Raw genomic sequence first — 21,050 nt, 5'->3', positions numbered from 1 at the left:
AATCATTCAAAAATTATGCAGGGACGCCACTGACAAGTTGGTTTTGCCGACCCAACTCCCAATTTAGATGGCCACATCCCTTGCTTCAACAAGGATTGACTTGGCCTCGGAGTTCACTATCTTAATGGTCCTCTGCCTTGACCCAAGCTTCAAGCTCAATTGTTTCACCTCTTCCCGCGAGATGAAGTTATGCGTGACCCCGGAGTCTACCATTGCCATAGTAGACTTCTCATTCGCAGTGACTTTCAGGTACATGAGTTCTTTGCTAACCAGCATGCTCTCGGTTGCACAGCTTCTAACTGCATTTATGGTATGCATGACTCCTATCCTATGCTGCACAACCTCAACATCACTACTATCTGCCTGCACTGCATTGGCATGCACGTCGTCCCTCACGGGGCGCTTTGGACATTGCCTAGTGATATCTATCGCCACAGAACCAACAAGTCATTAGTGTTGTGCGAGCTCTTTGTTGTCATTAGTGTTATACTTTGTATAATTCTGCCTCTTGTCAGAATGGTGTTGGGTCAACGCTTTATCCTTATTATTGTGTCGATCCTCCTTCTTGCTTCTGTGGTACGACTTCTTCTCAGCCTTAGTCGATGGAGTAAAGGACTTGCTCGACCATCATATATGCATCTTCTAAAGTATCATTATTACTCCTTTCCACTTAGGACTGTGACCAAGATTGTAGTCCTTCAATAAACCAATTGAGTCTATCTTCATTCGGCATATTGGTCACGTCTAACATGAGCTTCTGAAACGTCCTGATGTAATCTATCAAGACTTTAGTATATTTGAGTTCTGACACCATCTGATAAGCTTGACGTTGTACATTCCTCAACATAAAGTAGTTTCGTAGCTCAGTTTTGAAGGCTTCAAAGGTATCAATTATGCATTGCCCTCTTTTCATGTTGCTATGTTTTCGTCTCCATCAGGCTATGACATCTCCATCAAGTAGAGTTGTTGTTACTTTCATCCTGAGGTCTTCGACTAATACATTCTGAATGTTTAAGTAGCCTTCTACTTGAAACAAAAAGTTCTCTATGGCCTTGTTATCCATGAAACCTTTGAACTTCGCTAGTCTCGGCATATCTATCTTTGATGGTCTATCGTCATTTTCGCCATTTAGGGTCACTGTCCACTGTAGAGTATGGTTTTTCAACTGAATCTCTCCTACTTTAGCCTGCATGGTAGTCACAATCGTAGTCAGTGAAGTAACTTGTCCCATCAGCAAGTTTACCTGCTCTCACAGGCTCGTCACCTCATCGTCTAGTCCTTCAAATGACTCAACTGCGTATAAAATTGCTTTCTCATGTAAAGTCATATCAGCCACCAGTATATTGACAATCTCGGTCATCTGCTCAGGGCCCCGAGGTGAACTCATCTCCTTGATCTCAGCAACTGCTTTATCTTTAGTGCTACACAAGTTATATTGGGGCACCATGATGTCTTGCTCATAAATCGCGGTCTATCGGCGTGTCTCTTAATACCGACTCCTGAGTCCCTTCTCCAGCTCGAGAACGTGCTCTGGTACCACTTGTCACGGGCCTATTTCTTCGATAAGCTAGTATGGCGCGACGGTCCTTCCTTACTGTCGCAAGCCTTTTGCTCGCTCACTTACCGTTGTGAAAGCTTTGATTATAAGAGTGCAAAAGCGCGAGAGAGAAGAGAGGGAGAGACATTGCAATCACAATGAGGGTGAATAAAAGAAAACTCAACGCATTTACATTTATTAACAATTTTGCCCGCAAGCTCATTACAGTTCAGATCTACGGGTTGACCTTTCAAGGTATTTATCAACCTTAACCAAAGTATAAGGATAGCTCGAAAAAAGTTACAAGTGACTCGACACTTGAATCAAAACTCAACCAAAGCAAAACAAACTTTGAACACAACTGTACAAAGGGGAACAACTAAAACATTTTTTATTATTATATATAGTTTTTTTTCACAAGTTTGAAAGCAATCAGAAATCTCTCTGTGTCTTATGATGTGGCGAGTCACCACTTGTGAAAGGTTACAGTATAAGTCTTGGCCTAGATTGCCTATGTCAAAACTTTCCTAAGCTATTCTTTCAAGCTATTATACCCTGCACTCCTTTTCCAAAGAGGAGGGAAAACTGAAGTTGCCCAAGGCATGAAATGAACTGTTCTTAGTTCAGCTCATGTTTGGCTTACAAAGAACTCGTTGGAACTTGGGAAGTAGACTCGACGAGTCGCAGCATGAACAACTAATGTTTGTTTCGGCTTGTATAGACTTGTTTATTAATAATAAATATATTTTACATATATTCTTATATTTTACAACGAAGGTGGTTGAAGTGTTTAGCCTGCAGGCGAGTTCAAATTTTATACTTATAAGTTTTAGGCAAAATTTTACATAGGGCTAACCTTTTGCCAGAATCTCAAATATGGCCACATCTTTCTGAAATTTCGGATACAATTTTTTTCTGCAAATTTTCAAAGAAGGACCTACATTTATTACTCTCCCTTTTACTCATCATAAGTCAAATTACAACAGTGACCTTTATCATTAAAGTTCACACATTTTACTTTTTTTTTTTTTTTTCAGTTAGTTCCCAAAGGAAGATACAATAAATAAAAAAGGATTCACGTTTTCCAACATGATGGGTGTGGACTTGAGGTCCTTATTTTAATATTTTTCAATAAAATTGACTTATATTTGAAATTTCAAAAACTTGCATCTCATATTTGAAATTATGGATAAGAGGTTGGACCTAAATGGGATTTTCTTTAAGTTTTATTTTGTAAATGAGCTAGTTTGAGTTTAGCTTAGTAGGGTTAGGGTTCAAATTTTATTGTTTTTAACTTTCAAAAAAAATATTTTCTCATAAATGAGCTTGCCCATCGTTTTAGGTCAAGATCAAGATCAAGCTCAAGCTCAGCTCATTTGGTTTTAAACAAAAATACAGAGTCAAGTTTGAACACCCTCAAGTTAGGGTGATTAGAACTGAATATACTTTTCTTTTCTTTGGGTTTTTTCAACGAAGAATGGATATACTTAAAATCCGTATAAGTTTCAAATCCAGCTCATCCCCAGTAGATATTAACAGTTTAAATGATGTCTCGACCCTCTCTCTCCTCCTTTCTTTCTTTGAAACTTTTGATGCTTGCTTGTTAATCTCTAACCAGTTGGTTCCATTAAATCAATCAAACAGACAAACAAAACAAGGGAAGCAAATCAAGGGCATGCTGAACATGAGCGTTTTTGCTCATGCCAACGTGGCTGTCTGTTTGCATTTTGGATGAATGCCACGTGTGGTTTTGTTGACTTTTGAGCTTTTTAAAATGCAAATAGGATGGCCACGATGTCAGCGTGACCTGATATGCTTCCGAGTGTTCCCAAAACAACCGTGCGAGTCCCCCTTTCTTTTAAATAAAAAAAAAAGGTGGAGGAGAAAGGCCGGCAGCGATCGAGGGAAGGGAGAGAAGCGTCGGTGATGAGGTGAGGTGACCTGAGCCCGTGTCATCAGGGGCACTTAAGTCATTTTATCCCTGTTTAACTTTTAAGGCGTATAAACATAATAATAAAAAGGCGCCCCACGCGCTCTGTCCGTCTCCCTCTCCCTCTCCCTCTCCCTCTTTTGTGGCGCTCTCTCAACTGAAGTGCTCTCTCCTTGTGGTTTGGAAGCGTAGTTGGAATTTTGAAGGAAGGGAGTATGACCGTAAGGTGAGACTAGGAGGGAAGGAATCGAGAAAAAAGAATCCCTTCCTTTCTGGGCGGGGGGCTTCCTTTCCTTGCCATTGCTTTGGTCCGGGACGTCCGTGTCTCTACAATCTTCTAGATGTCGAGGCTCGGCCTGAACGTCGCCGAGATCCCGCCGGTGGCCAACTGGTGGGCAGCGGAGCTAGGATCGGTCGTCGACTGGTGGACGAAGATCAATGAGTCGTCGAGGTGGCAGGACGGCATCTTCTACTTCCTCTGTGCCGCCTACGCCCTTGTCTCCTCCGTCGCTCTGGTTGGACTTGGATCTCTCTCTCTCTCTCTCTCTCTCTCTCTCTCTCTCTCTCTCTCTCTCTCTCTCTCTCTCTCTCTCTGTGTGTGTGTGTGTGTGTGCTAGCTTGGTTGACCATCTTGCTGGATCCCAAGCTCGACTCGTTCGATGTATAAACTTGTTTTTCAAAGAAATTCGTTCGATTCATGTACTTATTCAGTTCATTTATTAACTGGTTTTTTTCCTCCATGAATTAGAAGGAATTACAAGCAGTGGTAAAGAATTTGACCGAGATTTCTTGAGAACTGGATAGTTCTTGTAGTTTAACGTAGCTTTCCAGCGAAAATGTGCATGATTGGAATTTGCCATCATTTCCTTTGTTGTGTTTCTAAATTTCTTGTTTAGTTGCGTTTTTCCTGGAGTATATCACGAAAAACTTTGCCATATAAGGAACCTAAGTTACCATTCGGTCAGGTTGATGCTTGCTTATGGCGGTCAAGGGGCTTCACTGCATTTGATCTGCAACCGGAGAGTTAAATTCTTGTAATGAGGCTGTTAATTACGGTTAGTCACTAGTCTCAATAGGTCACGTCTGAGCAAGGCGCAGCTCTAATTGGTAACAGTTGAGTATTACAATCATTTGCACGAATTATTAGCAGAGGAAGACACAGTCAGGAAAAGGTTTAGAAGCAGGTATAGAAATCTCATTCTCCTGCGGTATTGTTGAATATATTGGCAGATTTTTCTAATTTATGATTGCTTTCATCAGGAGTAAGAAGCAGCCCACCTGTTCTCAAAATTTTTTAATTTATGATTGCTCTCATAAGGCGCGTTCGACCTGTTGTAAAAATTTTTCTACCTTATGATTGCTTTCGCTAGGAGTGATGATCCTCTGGCTTTTGGGAAAAGGAGGATCACTTGTTAGAGTCCATAGGCAGGACTGCTTATCTCCCTTAAACTTATGATTGTATATCTGCATTACAAACACATTTCCAATATTTTGAATTTACCACAACAAATTATGATAATTTCAAAATATCTTTTTTAAAATATGCAATTCTATCATGATTTTGTAGCTTTTTTATTTTTATTTTTCATACTTTGTTTTATTATTATTATTATTATTATTATTATTATTATTATTATTATTATTATACCTTTAACGTATCAAGATTTTTTTGGATGTTTTTCCCAAAAATCAAGTTTTTTAAACTTATCATGGGATCTCCACTTGCTGAGAAAAATCTTGGGTACAACATTTACGATAATGCTCTAGATTAGTGAAGAAAATAACTCGGAAGCCAAGCCAGATCAAGAAATCAGTCTGGAAACCGTCATGGCAAAATGTAAGTAAATTTTATATTTTTATGGTAATCTGCTTCATTTGCATTGTATACTTTATAGTTTCAAGCTTTGCTGTTTTTCTAAGTATGAACGGACATTTTTGGAGGTTTTCTTTCTTTTTCATTCTTTTTTCTTGTGACCATACGGGTGTAATCTACATGCTTGATTTTATGGGAACCAACCTTCATTTCCTCCAATTTTGACAGATGGAGTAGGTTTTTATAGGGTTTGAAAATCAATGGCACAAAATTTTCATCAATATTCAAGGCTCAAATCATATTTTTTTCGCTGAAAAAACATGATCCAAGTGTTGATTCCTGGCAAATGGACCATGTGGAACTCATCTGCTGGGTCAGATTTAAGAAAAACACATCAAAAGCGCTCCATCCATATGGAGTTCACACACACACACACACACACACACACACACACACACACACACACACACACACACACACACACACACACACACACATATATATATATATATATATATATAATCATTGTCACAAATATCAGTGATATTCTCAGAATATTGTGATATTATTGCTGTATTTTCAGCAGATGATATTATTGGTAAAATATTGCGATATTTTGCAAATATCACCAATTTGATAATATCGTGATATTATCAATTGTTGTTACTGTTTTTATTTATTTTATACATCTTAAATATGCTCTTCTTCTTTATTTTGCATTTTTTACTTATGTCTTTCATTATATATGTATTTTATTATCTAAACATAATATTTTCTTACTTATTTTTGTTATTTTTATATGTTTTTTTACTTTTTTAAGCCCTAAGATTTTCCAAGATTTATCACTAAACCTATAATATCGCTAGAAATAGCCTCATCGAGATATAGCCGATACCGATATATATATATATATATATATATATATATATATATATATAAAGAGAGAGAGAGAGAGAGAGAGAGATCCTCAACTTGTCTACATAATTCCAACTTCTCCCTTACATGTTATTGTTGTTATACTCTGAGTGATCAAGGAAAAGTGTCATGTTGAGAGGGAGATATTAGATGAAGAGCCTAAGGCCACTACTATTTTTGCCACAAGCAAGAAGAAGTCTTTCAGGCTTTGTTTATTAACAATGTGAAATTGCACCAAGCTTGCTCGAACTTTGTACCAAGTGTAATCTTAGTAACTTTGTATCTAAAATCTGCATCCTTAGCCTTGTTTAAGAAAACCATTGAGCCTTTTAGTGCTTATTGTGCACTATGCCAATCTACTGGATGTGCTGTTGGCAACCAAAAAAGTTCTAGGCTTGCTGTTGCAACTGGAGAAACAACCTTCTATACTGTTTCTTATGCAACTCTCTGTGGATTATCATTTCACAAAGAGCCATCTGCATATGTAATTTTCTGTTTTATACTCCATGTTGTGTTGAATGAATTAATGGTCTCTTTCTCACATTCAACTTAGAAAAGTCAGTAACTTCTTTTTTTCCTTGCATCATGATTCTGAACAAATGTGTTTCTATGTGGAAAAAAAAAGTTATACTGGTAGATTCGCTTTGGATGAGAAAGAGATATCGGGCAGTAGTAAAGGCTTTCTCTGCAGCCAAATTCTTTGCAGTCTTTGTGAGAAGATGCAGGTGTACTTCAGAGCCTGCATATATCATCCTTCTCATCTGTTCAAAAACAAAAAAACTACTGCATTTTTTCTTATCTTTGAAAAAAACCCTCATTGAAGAATAGCAGAGACCAACACTTATGACTATGATTGTGGTACTTACTGTCCATTATGGTTAACAGATTCAGTTATTTCGTATTGAGTTACGGGTGCCAGAATATGGATGGACTACGCAGAAGGTTTTCCATCTTATGAACTTCATTGTAAATGGACGTAAGATAAAATTTTACCTTATGTTTGCCTTTTGATTCATCTTTTTCCACTCTTATTGTTTATCTGATGCATTATTGTAGTCCGTGCCATCGTATTCGGATTTCACAATCAAGTGTTTTCATTGAAGCCAAAGGTAATTTTACGTGTTGTACAGGATATTCATCTTTTGTGGAGTTTTGTCTTTCCTATTAAGTTCATGTTTTAGTTTAGCTACTTAGATTACCTTCTTTTGAACATCCAGGCATTAAAAGAATTGCTATTTGCTTGGTTTTATACAACATCCTAAAAGTAGTCTATGGAATCAATATATTCTCCAGTGCAATCTGGAGCTGATCCATTCTTTAAAGCTTTAACCCAGATGTGGTTATCAACTTTGTGGGGACCATGCACTGGTTGCATGATGTCTTCATGGGGATATAACTGCTCCTTTCCTTGTTACTGAGAATTAGTTTGTCAAAGAATCTACTTTTTAGGTCATCTGCATGTGGTTCCAGAGTAATACTGCAACTTGTCACAAACACTGCAGCCTCACTCTCAACTTGTACTGTTTGTTGAACCTAGCAGGCCTTCGCAAAAAATTTCTAATGAAAATTGCCAATCTGGTCTTGTTGCAGAAATGCTTTTATTTGACTATATACTATGATTGACACGTGATTTTTGTACTACTTATGTTAGGTATTTTCTTTAGTTTTGTTGGACCTCCCTGGGCTTTTGTTCTTCTCTACGTACACACTTCTTGTCCTATTTTGGGCGGAGATTTATCATCAGGTGAGACAAAATGCCTGAGTTCAGATTTGATGGTTGAGATTTGAAGTGGCTTTCAATTAATTTCTTTCCCAATAAGAAGGGATATCAATCAATTAGTTGCATTTAAGTGAAAAAAATTAAAATACTTCTCTGACTTCACTTTTTTCTACTATTTGCAGGCACGAAGTCTACCAACAGATAAGCTGCGGATTGTTTATATTTCAATCAATGGTGGAATCTATTTTATACAGGTCTGCACATAATTAAGCAAGTACACCATATAACTTAAAATGCCCATATGCAGGCAAAATGGAATCATTTTTGCTTTTCTTTTTCCATCTCTCTCTCTCTCACTCAATCTACACCAAACATCTGTTTTAGCCTATTCATTGGTTCTATATATGATCTATCCACTAATTCTCACGCTTTATTTCATTTTTCTTGCTGATTGTGAATACTCCAAGAAATGACATTGTGCAATCAAAGAATTGGATCTTTTGTTCTGCAAATAAGTTGCAAAACATCTCCTCTTCATGATGATAGCCCTTTTTCTCAACTTGCTTACATTGGAAGAAATCTTTCCATCAGGTTTGCATCTGGATATACCTCTGGATTAATGATAATGCTGTTGTGGAATCAATTGGGAAGGTATTCATAGCAGGTTTGTATCTTCTGCAGTGTAGCATATATCCAAGATTGTAAAATATATGATTCCAGCCTGGACTTAGTTTACTTCATGAATCTAGTGGTGGATGTTTGAACTAGGACGTTTATGCTCTGTTATCTCATCTATGTACTGGCATCTTTCTGTTCGTCATGTTCAAGTACTGATTGTATTGAGTACTTCTGAATTCTGATGGTTGATGCTTCTCTATGGAAAATTCTGACAAAATTCTTTGTTCTGTCCTTTGTTTCTTTTTCTGATATATCGTTTGTAAATTTTTGTTTTCAGTTGTAGCATTTGTTGCAGCTCTGGGTTTTCTGCTGTATGGAGGAAGGTAGCATTTCTGTTTACTCTTGCCAGGGGACATGCTTGTTGTGTTGTCTGTTCCCAACTTTTGACAAGTGAAAACATTTTGCAGTTGCTTGTCAATTTAATTTGGTTTCATTCTTATTTTTGTTGCAGGCTATTTATGATGCTGAGACGCTTCCCTATTGAATCTAAGGGACGGAGAAAGAAGCTTCATGAGGTCTGTGTGCTTCTTTTAATAGTCTTCAACATGCTAATATGACTGACACAATCAGTGGTCTTGCTCCGAATGATTTTTTATATCTATATAGCAATAAGCTTCCTATCCTGATGCTGCTCACAAACAATTTATGCTGATAATACCACTGAGCGTGAAATATACCAACCAGTGATCCTAATTATGCTTTCACACATTATGATGCATGGACAAATATGGGTTCAAACACAAGGTGTTTTATCAGATGAAGCATAATGATGTTGGACTTTCAAGGGACAGTCCTTTGTTCTTGAAATAGATTAAGCAGTTTCCTACTTCTGGATGGGATAATGCATAGAATATGCTCTTGGATTTCTATTATCAGGGGATCTTTGAAAGTGTGGCCTTTGATGGTCTTGAAAAGGCAACCAGAAAACAAGAAATCTCAAAAGTTAAAGCAGTATTTTGCACTACTGAAGTCCCTGATTCACACTAATTTGCAAAATTGACCCAGAAATGACTGTTGTTGAAGGTGAAATATCATTTTATAGGAATGATACAAGATCTTGGATACTGGAGTCCCTTCAAGCATATTATTTTATGTGTTCTCAAAGATGCTAAACTTCCATATGGTTTGAAATCAGTTTGACAAATTGTCATCTACATCACCATTGACATTGTTTCATGAAATATGTAGATAACTCTTTTTCTCTCTTCCATTTTGGCCCAGTTTCTTGGTTTTCTGATCTGTGGATATTATTGTTTTTTGTTTTTCCTGCTAAGATTGCAGTAAATTTCTGCAAACTAGGAAATAAGTTACACTGCCCATCAACTGGATGCTATATAATGCTTGGTCTCTACAAAGATATGCACTCGTCACTTAGAAATATATTTCATGATTGGAAGCCTGTCATACCTTCATATCTTGTTTCTAAGCAATATGAAGTATGTCTTTCTTGTGTTCCTTGGTCATCCTCTTACACCTATATTCTTTTACCTTTAAAAGTTTCATGCTTGTATCACGGTAATGGTTTCCCTGGTTAATCCAAATGATTTGTTCAAGTGGATTCTTGATATGTGCCTGCATAATGAGTCAGTTGTTGGTTGCTTTGATCTTCTTGCAAGATGGATTTCTTCTGCATTTTATAATTGATTGGCTACTTTTATGCTTTATATGATGATGAAATTGTCTATGTGCTACAGGTTGGCTCTGTTACAGCTATCTGCTTTACCTGCTTTCTCATAAGATGCTTTGTGGTGAGTTCGTAGGATTTAAAGTTTTGCAGGCTTTAGTAGGGATGATGGCTGTAAACATTCTTGTGTTAACATTTTTACTTTTAAACAAGCATTTAAGGTCCTTGACATTGGCTTCTTTGCAGGTTGCTTTGTCTGCATTTGATTCTGATGCTTCACTCAGTGTTTTGGATCATCCAATTCTCAACTTGATTTATTATATGGTATGCATATTTTTTCTTGTCCCTACTAAGTCCGATTTATATTTCTTCACTAATATTTATGTTTTGGTGTGAATAAGTTCACGGAGATCATGCCTTCGGCACTTGTTCTTTATATCCTTCGAAAGCTACCCCCTAAGAGAATTTCTGGGCAGTACCATCCAATCCGATGAATGATCAAATGGTCAAACCTTTTGAGCAGGGCTTATTTAGAACCCTGCAGTGAATGTCATGTCAAATGGAATCCATGAATGACACAGCACTAACCTGAAGCTGATCGAGAGAGCAATCATCCATGAATACATAAGCTATGGATATTTTGTGACAGCATCTTTCGACATCCTTCTTGGTGCATATCGAAGTGCGACTAGAACCAACTGGTGCTGCTGTTTTGTTTTCTTGGGTGACCTTTGATTTGTTCTGATTTCTTTTTTTCAATCTCTTGTTCTTTTTTCACTGGATAGTGATTAAAAAATGTATTCTAGTGCAATTCATTGATTTCTTCTTGGCTTTCATGTAGAATTTTGCTGACTTGCTTGTGTTTATAATGGACGTAAGTAATACTCTAGTCTCTGAGGTTGACAACAACAAGCTGTTATCTGTCAACCCAACATTGGCCATGCAAACCTAACCTCCCTAAGTTTTCAGATCTATGGATGGGGTTTGTAAGGTCGTGTGGCCATAAGGTGACTCTTGGAGGCTTTCCAACCGTCATAATATTGAAATGCAAGTGACTTATCTCTCGAGGGATAAAGGGATTTCTCCTAAGGGTTATATTCCAAGACTTGAACTCTTCTGTCTATAAAATGCAGTGAAAAATGATATAATTAATAATGTATGAAAATACAAGAAATCATACAAGCATTCACGGTTCAGTGAGAAAGCATTTTTGTTTGTGAATGAGTTGAGAGTTCGAACTCCCTGGCGATTTTGAGCGTAATTGTGAAGTCTTCATCCCGCTGCAAAACCGGTCCCGTAGAGAGTGAATCCCAACAGTGGTATCAAAGCAAGGTTCGACAAATCTCGGATGGTACCATCAGAAGTCCCATGTGCATGCGGCTGCGTTGACATAGAAATTGAACACTGGTAAATCGGTAGTGACTCATTGTCAGAAAAGCGCATAAATAAAGAAAAATAAAAAAAACAAGAGGTTAGTTTTTTTTTTTTTTCTAATTTAGACAAATTGGCGAACCGAGCGAGTTCCCAATTTGCGTAAAAAGAAAAAAAAATAGGAAGAGGGTTCGGCCCTCTTCGAGTTTTGTTTTTCGAAAAGGAAAATGGAAACCACCACTGGTGGTTTTTGGACACCAGTGGTGGCCTGATCTTTCTGAACCGTTCACTGTGAGTCGGACCACCCAAAGTTGTCGGTGGTCGCAGTGCCGAAAAAAAATTTTGTGACAAAAAGAGGGTTCGGCTTCCTCTTTCCTCTCTCTCTTTTCTGAGGGGCTCGAACCTAAAGGGAAAAGCCTAAAGGGGCATCGACTGGAAAAAAGAAAAATGAAAACAAAGGCACAGAACAGTGCTGGATCTGTAGTCGTTGATAGGAGGTGCTGCCGGACCGGCCGCCTGCAACGACAAACAGAGGTCGGATTTTCTCCAAGCCCTCAAAAACCCCTCACCGATGAAGGCCTCAATCTCTAAGGACGTGCGATTACTGCAGATCACCCTGTCTGGTGCGGTGGAGGAAGGTCGTCGGGGTTGGTTGCTAGGTGTTGTAGAGTGCAACGTGTTGTCGCCGCACCGACCACCATGTTCCGTCTGCAGCAGCAGACAAAAACGAAGAAAAAAAAAGGGGGAAGAAAAGGGTACCTTGCCTGGACATCGTCGGACAAGCCAGAGGAGCTTGCCAGAATATTGATCGCCAAAAAATCTGACACCGCTCCAGCACCTCTCCAGTTGCCATTTTCCCTCTTTTCTCAGAACAAAACAAAACGAAAAAAAAATGAGAAGGGGGAAAGGGTTTTACATACCTGGGCGTCGCCAGACAGACCGAAGGAGGTCGCCGAAAGGACCCTCGTTGAAAAACCAGTGCCGCTCTGGCGGGCAGCGACGGGCTCTCCTCCTTTCTCAGAACAAAAGTTTTTTTTCAACGAAAAGGAACCCTAATCGAGTTCTTCTTCGTTTAACATATAAATCTTAAAAAAAAATCAGATTAAACTTGAAATTTCTTGCAAATTCGGAAAAGGGGTTAATTTTTCTTGAAAAACAGAAAATAGTATCTGACTTTTCTGAAATTACAAAAAAGTGGTTCCTTTCTTTTCTGTTAAACTCAAGAAATTTCACAATTACGGAAAGACATTGATCTTTTCTGAAATTATAGAAAGAGGGTTGAATCTTTCTGTTTAACTTAAAAAATTTCTTTTTGAGGTTTTTGTTTTCATTTATGCTTAAAAAGGCTTTTGCCTTTCTAAAAATTGTAGAAAAGAGGTTTATCCTTTTTGTTAAACTCATAAAGTTCCAGAAACAAGTTTATGTAATTTTTGTTTACATAGAACCTCTCATGTTACTTTCTAAAATTGCAGAAAAATGGTTCTGAGTTTTTGAAAACCACTTGCTACTTATTTTTGTCAAATAGCGCTTAAATTTAGTATTTTTTATGAATTTCTTGCATACTTAAAAACGGTATTGTATGCTAAACTAGTTTAGAAGAATCAAAACTAGTTATATTTACAAATATTAGTTGAAAATATTTATTAATTCTAATATTTATTTATAATTAGGAATATGGCAAATCAAATTATTATGGCTGATTTATCTAAAATCGAAAAACTCAATGGGATGAATTTTGGAACATGGAGAAGAAAAATGAAATATCTATTGACACATGGCAAGACCCTATACGTATTAAACAAAGTAGAATCTTTACTAATTGATAAGTTGATTGAAGAAAAGAAGAAAGCTCATAACAAGTTTATTGAAGATGATCAACTTGCTTGAGTAACTCTTCTAACATTTATGCAAGATGATATCATCCGAGTGTTTAAAGACTTTGACATTGCGAAGAGAATAATGGAAGAAGTCATAAAGAAGTATGATGACTTCAAAAACTCATATTCAACTTCTTCTAGCGTTGTACAACTCTTGCAGGATGAAAGAGTCAGACAATGTGGTCGATCATGTGAATCGAATGTTGGTAATAGCTAAGGACTTAGTCATAGCAGAAAATGATATTCCTTAGCGCATGCAAATCTCCACTATATTCAATAGCCTTCCTCTAACGTGAAAGATGGTGGCGATTGCCATGAGGTTAAACTAGAAAAGTCTTACTCTAACAGAGCTCTCTCTGCAATTAACTCTTGAGCAAGAGCACATATCAAAAGACAAAAAGGGAGAAGTTATGAATACACAAGAATCCTTCCCGACAACCTCTCACAAGTTCAAGCCTAAAGGAACATTTTTCAAGAAATTTAAGAAGAATAAATTCAACAAGAAGTGTCTAGTGCAAACCAAAAACTCCAATACTGCAACCAGGAGAGCATGTTTCTCTTATGAAAAAGTTGAGCATTTTAAGAATACTTGTCCAAATAGAACAAAAAAAGAAAATCCAAGAAAGCAAGTAAATGAAGAACGAGAATTAGTATGCATTGTGTCTGAATCATTGATCGCAGATAGTGATCTCCCAGGGTGGTGGATTGATTCAGGGGCAACGCGATATGTGTCTATGATAAATGAAGGACTTGTAGAGATGGAGTTGAAGCTTGGAGATCATAAGGTGTATATGAAAAATAACATTTATAATGATATGGCCGGGATAGGGACCTACAGGCTTCAGGTAGAATGGACCAGTCTCCTACTAATAAATGTACGTTATGTACCTTCCATGAGAAGGAATCTTTTAGCAATGAGAGATTTTGTTAAAAAGGACTTCGAAATCAGCTTCCGGGGTGACAAGGTCACTATTGGGAAAGATGAAAAAGTGAAGCTCAAGGGTCGCTATGATGCTGACTATGGTCTCTTTCGTCTTAATATAACTCCTTTTATAAATAATATAATGAATATTTCTAGTTATATTGATTGTGCATTTAATGTTGATGCATATTTATGGTATTTAAGGTTAGGGCATGTAAATGTCAATAAAATTAAAAGAATAATTCGCATGAGATTATTACCTTCTCTTAAAAATGTAGAATTTGAAAAATGTGAACCACACATATCAGGAAAAATAACAAGAAAATTTTGTCCTAAGGAAAGTAGGTCATGTGACTTGGTAATTCTGGTACATACAGATATTTGTGGACCTTTAACCGTAGAAACACATGAAAGAAAATTATATTTTATCACATTTATAGATGATTACTTTAGGTATGGATACATATACCTAATTTCTAAGAAATCTGAAGCTCTAGAAAAGTTTAAAGCATATAAGCATGAAGTTAAGGATTATTAAGAAGAAAAATTCAGGTTATAAGATTTAATAGAAGAGATGAATATAACTCTAATGAATTTAAAAACTTTTGCATTGATAATAATATAACTCCTCATACAACTATGCCTTATATACCACAACAGAATGGTGTAGCAGAATGGAGGAATAGAATTTTAATGGATATGACAAAATTGATGTTGGCACATGAAAATCTTCTCAAGAAATTCTGGGGAGAAGTAATCGCATTGTCATGTATATCCTAAATAAGGTTCCTTCTAAGGCTGTAGAGCTTACACTCCATGAATTATGGACTGGTAGGAAACCAGACTTGAGTCATTTATGAAAGTGGGGGCCACTTGCTCATGTGTTGATTTATAGTCAAATGAGAGACAAGTTAGATAGTAAAACTATCAAATGCATCTTCATGGGATACTCAAAGAGATCAAAGGGATATCGACTATATAATCCTGAAAAGGGATTTATAGAGATAGAGAGGTAGAATTCCTGAAAACTCAAGAAAGAATTTTTATCTTGAAGATGATGATGTCTTTCTGGATATCATAAATGATCCTGGGATACCAAGTCAAGAGTTAGAGCATAATAATTCAGTTGTGAATAATGAGCAAAATTCACAAGCAGTAATTAGATAGAAAAGAACAAGAACTCCTTTATCCTATTTGCATGATTATTACACATTCTTGAGTGAGGAATTATGTTAATCCATGGATTTGGATGAAACTCTTGGCAACTTGAGTTTTAAAGATGCAATTGCTTCTAATGAGTTTGAACTCTGGAAGGAAGCAATGAAAGATGATGCAATGGTACGGTGTGGACTTGGTACACACTGATCCATGATCCAGGATCCAAATGAATTCAAACGCACGCAGAAGCTTACACGATAGAGAATCTGGACATAACTCTGAGAAACGGGTTTTTGGGACCCGAGCACTGTACTTCGACAGAAATGATCCAAATGAAAGTTGTGTGCGACTCGCACAACTTTCCAATGAATCTAGAAACACCAGATTCAGAGCAGGGATGTCTGTTCCACAGACTCAAAACTGGGACTGCTAAACAAGTCCAAAACAGACTATCATATTCCAAGGACAGATTGTTAGAAGGGATTTTCGACCCCTCAAACGTTAGAGTTTGCGAAAACTCACAACTGACGAAACAAAGGTCAGATTCAGACCTTTTCAGAACACTAAAGATCGCAATTTTTTGATATTTTATAACCCGCTATAAATTTTTGAAGTTATAAAATGGTGATAGTTAACGATCATGAAACCAAAAAATCCAAGCAAAATAACAGTAGCAGAAATTGATATTTTTGGCACACGAAGACAATGATTCAATGAAATCTCCAAACATAAAAGATGTAGGTTTAGATCTTAGCTTTTCACAGAATAAAAAAAAACCAAATTTCATGAAGGGAATCTTTCGATAACTAGAAAATACCGAACACAACTCTGATGGTTTTGTAGCAAAAAAGAGATAGTGGACTTCCGTCAGTCCGACGTCTTGACAGCCTGATTCAGAGGCTCAAATGAATGAATCTCGAAAAACATTTAACTATGAAGTTATACAAAATTGTCTTATCTTTCTAGGAAGTTAAAGAACGCAAAAATCCATTCAAAAATGAGTCCAACACAGATGTTTTATCAGGGACATTTCTGTTATCTCGTAACAGTGTTTTGGTCTTTTTGAAAGGATCTGAGTTCATTCATACACATCAATATTCCGAGAAAACTCAAGATCAAAATAGATCATCTATAATATAAAAATACTTCTAACATTCATTCACAACTCTCTAATGATTCAATACAACTTAACAATGATAAATCAAGAACAATCGCAACACAAATGCGAATAAAAGTAGCAAAGGACTAGAACGAAGAAACCAAGGATAATATCCGGATTGGAGATGATAATGGCCACCGTTGGGAAGCAACCGACGCCACAAAGGAGAACTATGAACAATAAGAATGGATTAACAACCACCACGAATAGAACCTCTCACAAGTTCAACTTCTAAACTCGCAAGGAGCACATGTTTCTTTCTTTCTCACAAAGGCACCACACTCAAAAGCTTCATACCAAAAACCAGTCAGTCATCACCAAATTCACGATTTTTCAAAATGAAGAAGAAGCCCCCCTTCCCCTTGGTCAACCTCCTATAATTAAAGGCCTTGGTGCTTGGGAAGGGCCACATTAAAGAGGCAATGGGCCAAAAACGAGCTTGAATAGGCTATAATTAGCCAATGAATATTAAATGGTCCAACAGCCATATCTTGACTTTGAACTGGTCAACAAGATTTGAATGAGGTCCAAGATGGACCACACTCATGTGGCGCCAACTAGGACCCCTCCTTGAAAGCGGATCTCGATCCAGATCTGGATCGAGCAGTTAAATGGATCCTGGACCAACACATTAGAGAAACGATAATGCGAAAAATAAAAAACTACCCTTGGACCCCATACACCCTCTAGTACCACAAAAAAATCCTACAGGGTACCAGAACTATCCGAATTCGTAGAAATTGGCTCATAAAAAAAATAAAAATAAAAGCATGTTTAATGTGATTGCTCACATGCCAAAATAGAATCGAAATAATAAAAATACAATCTTTGAGAAAGATGCAAAATATCTCAGAAATTGAAACATGATGATCAAAATGGGTCTGAGTTGGCAAAGATCCAATTGGACTCTGATAATCCTGCACGATTGGATCTGCCCTGGATCGCATCCTGGATTGGATCTTTGGAATTGGATTTGGATACAATTCGTCTTTAAAGCTCGGATCTTCAGGATGCTTTGCATCATTCCCCCTGGGTCGAAAGGCTTCATCCTCGAAGCCTGTATTTGCTCAAGCGTCACTCCATAATTCCTGCACAAGTTCAAAATGTAATCAGCGTAGACACTGTTCAAGGCAAATAGAAGAGAAGTAAATAGGGCAAGAGATTCAATATTGGAATGACAAAAATATTTGATGCAATGTAATGTAATATGCTCTATAAAATGCAATTCAAACAAATTCAAAGCAGAACAATGAAATTGAATTTCAAAAGCATTTAAGATATTATATTTAATAATCTTACCTTGCATCAACGCTCTGCAGATAATACCAAAATTTGGGTCAGAAACATATAATAATTGACTATATAGCATGTGATTCAAAATTACAAATTTTGCGCTATTGGTTTGAAAATCACATGATAAGTCACAAGCAATACAAAGTAACAACATACCAAATGTACTATCAGGATTTATCAAAGAGACAAAATCAACATCATCTACTAAACCCTGGTGGTCATAAACAAGATTTGGGGTTTTGATGCCAACTAGACCTATTGTGTCACGACAAAAATGTGACTCTAAATTCAACTCCGCAAAAGGAGTTTCAACATCTAAGTGCTCATTGACACACATGTCTTATTGATTCTTATGAATAAAATCCACCTTTTTGACAGTTGACTTGACAATGGATATACTAATGAGACTTGTCGGAACAATGTCGACAATCATGTCAGACGCAACGTGAGGGTAAACTGTGACATCCATCAGTTCACCACGAGAGTTTTCAAAAATGTTGGGTTCATTGACAAGGATGTTCACAAACTCATCAAGGCTTGGATTGAGCTTTTCAATTTCAACATCAGCCTCACAAATGAAATTATTAATGACAAGTGTGAAGTCATAAATGACATCCTCACACGCAAACGCTTCTTCATCTTTGATGTCTTCATCAGCATCGCCATAGAGTGGATTATCAAAGATGAAGTTGTCCTTGAACCAGCTTGGACAACCTTCAGTATTCTCCATGAATAAAGGATTGTCAAAAATGATGTGAGACAACTCTTCATGATCTCCTATGTCAGAAAGTGAAGAAAGGTCAGACAATTCTTTAGACTCTCTAACAAGGATGGGTCCTTCATTCATCTTTTCAAAGACTAAATCAGAAATGAACACACTCTTCGGAACTTCCTCAAATACAGGTGAGGGTTCATTCATGGATTCCTCATTAACTTCAACGATAGGATCACTATCGTCTTCGAGAGAAGGATCCGCTAGGGAATCCTTTGCGACAGAATGAGATTTCAATAAATTCTGAGGTTCATGCTTGATGATGAACACACTGGGTTCCTTGATTTGAGATACAGCGATCTTAAGGGACTCATGAGGCGAAATGGGGATGACATCATGAGATGGAGGAACCATAACAGTAATGGTGGATTGAACCCTGGATGACGAAGTGGAAGACAAATGAGGCAAATCTTTTGAAGGAAGCAACTTGATCTTTCTACCCTCAAAAGTGAATGAATAGACATTGGACTTACCATGATGCATGGCATTTCAGTTATATTGCCAAGGTCTTCCGAGAATAAGATGGCTCGCATCCATAGGGAGCACATCGCACCAGACTTGATCGAAGTATGTATTTTCAATAGAAAACTTGACCAAGCATTGTCGGTTGACATGAACATTGATGCTCTTTTGGAGCCAAGATATCTGATATGGACGAGGATGAGTCTTACAACTCAAACCTAACTTGGTCATGGCTTTGACCGAAATCACGTTCTCACAACAACCAGAATCTATGATGAATCTGCATACTTTCCCATTGATGGTACAAGCAGACTCAAATATATGAGTTCTTAACCATCAGTCATTTGTTTCTTGCCGGGGGCTAAAAAAATCTGCCTATAAATGAGTGATTCGCCTCTATCAGGCAGTAACACTTCTTCCACATACTCTTCTTCAAGATCTTCCTCAAAATCTTCTTGTTCTTGATCATAAACAGGATTTAACTCTGGATCGAAACTCGAATCATCATCAATTGGCGATCTTTCGATGAAGAGGGCCTTGCCACGACACTCTATGGACTTATGACCGAGTTTCTCACAAGTATAGCATTTGATGGGGTTATTGGAACTAGAAGTTCGAGCTTGGGTTTCTACCTGAGCATTCTGACTCGTAACCCTAGACGTGTTATTCACATTGGGGTTTCAGTTGGGTGGGTCAACTTTTCCACTTGGGACTACTGGGCCCACACTGGGGGTCTAGTAGTCTGATCAGATTTTGTCATGGTCTTTTGCTGGATAGACCTTTCCCATTGGTGCGCTTTCTAATGAGCCTCGGACACAGTCCAACACTCAACGAAGTTAAGCATATCCTATAATTGAAAGTTTAGACCTCCAATATATTTCAATACTAACTAATCTTCGCTTTCACGGATGTCATTTCAAGCAATGAGATCATGAAAATCTTCAGTATATTGGTCCACCGAACGGGTTCCTTGCTTAAGGCTTTGGTATTTCTGATAAAGTTCTCGGTGATAGTTCAATGGTAAGAATTAAACACGAAGTTTCTGCTCCATGTGCTCCCAACGCTCAATCGGGGCATGACCCTGATGTCTGCGTGTTCACTTGAGCTGTCGCCACCAGGCTGCAACTCGACCCTTCAATTTGAGGGATATCAAACCCACACGATGATCCTCCGGGACTTTCTTAAATTCAAAGATTTCGCGAACTTCGCTAATCCAATCTAGGAATTCTTCAGGAGTTTCAGTTCCCTTGAATTCTGGGATATCAAAACGTAAGCCCAAATTCCAATGGGATCTCCTAGACTGTAGGTTACCTCTTCTCTCTGGACTTCATCGGTGTGACTTGAAGTCATCATCATAATCATATGAATGAGTTTCACGAGTTCCTCGAGAACTGTGCGAACTCCGCTCATCTCACCGATCGTTAACTCTAGCATTCTTTATCATTTGATGAGTTAAATCTTCAACTCGGAGATTAGACTCGGTGAGTTATCTTTGCAAATCTTGCACCTCATATCGGTGGTCACGATCATCGTTTCCTCTATTATTTTGACATTGGCCGCTCATTCGACCCGCCATGGTGAATGGTTCCTAAAAAAAAAATTTGACCTCCCACTACACCGGGAATCGTGTCAGATTAAAAAATCTAACAACCCTCACTCTGATACAAAAATGATGCAATGGTACGGTGCGGACTCAGTACACACTGGTCCACGATCCAGGATCCAAACACACGTAGAAGCTTAAACGATAGAGAATCTTGACAGAACTCTGAAAAACTGGTTTTCGAGACCTGAGCATTGTACTTCGATAGAAACGATC

At 37.6% G+C, this 21,050-nt stretch overlaps 1 protein-coding gene across 1 annotated transcript; it reads left to right on the top strand.

The window, feature by feature from the left end:
* The first annotated feature begins 3,690 nt into the window (after positions 1-3,690).
* LOC149834776 (tobamovirus multiplication protein 1-like) lies at positions 3,691-11,053 on the top strand. Its single transcript, XM_090010291.1, has 11 exons — positions 3,691-3,982; positions 7,081-7,171; positions 7,252-7,304; positions 7,847-7,939; positions 8,098-8,169; positions 8,507-8,579; positions 8,871-8,916; positions 9,045-9,108; positions 10,288-10,341; positions 10,464-10,541; positions 10,619-11,053. The coding sequence occupies exons 1-11, from the start codon at positions 3,809-3,811 to the stop codon at positions 10,709-10,711; spliced, it is 891 nt and encodes a 296-aa protein (XP_089866417.1). The 5' UTR covers positions 3,691-3,808; the 3' UTR covers positions 10,712-11,053.
* Positions 11,054-21,050: the final 9,997 nt, after the last annotated feature.

This window comes from Nuphar pumila, chromosome 6 (genome assembly GCF_984573655.1).
Source record: "Nuphar pumila chromosome 6, dmNupPumi1.hap1.1, whole genome shotgun sequence".
Taxonomy (NCBI): Eukaryota; Viridiplantae; Streptophyta; class Magnoliopsida; order Nymphaeales; family Nymphaeaceae; genus Nuphar; species Nuphar pumila.
Note: the sequence above shows the minus strand (reverse complement) of the source record. Positions and strands in the feature narration are given on the sequence as shown.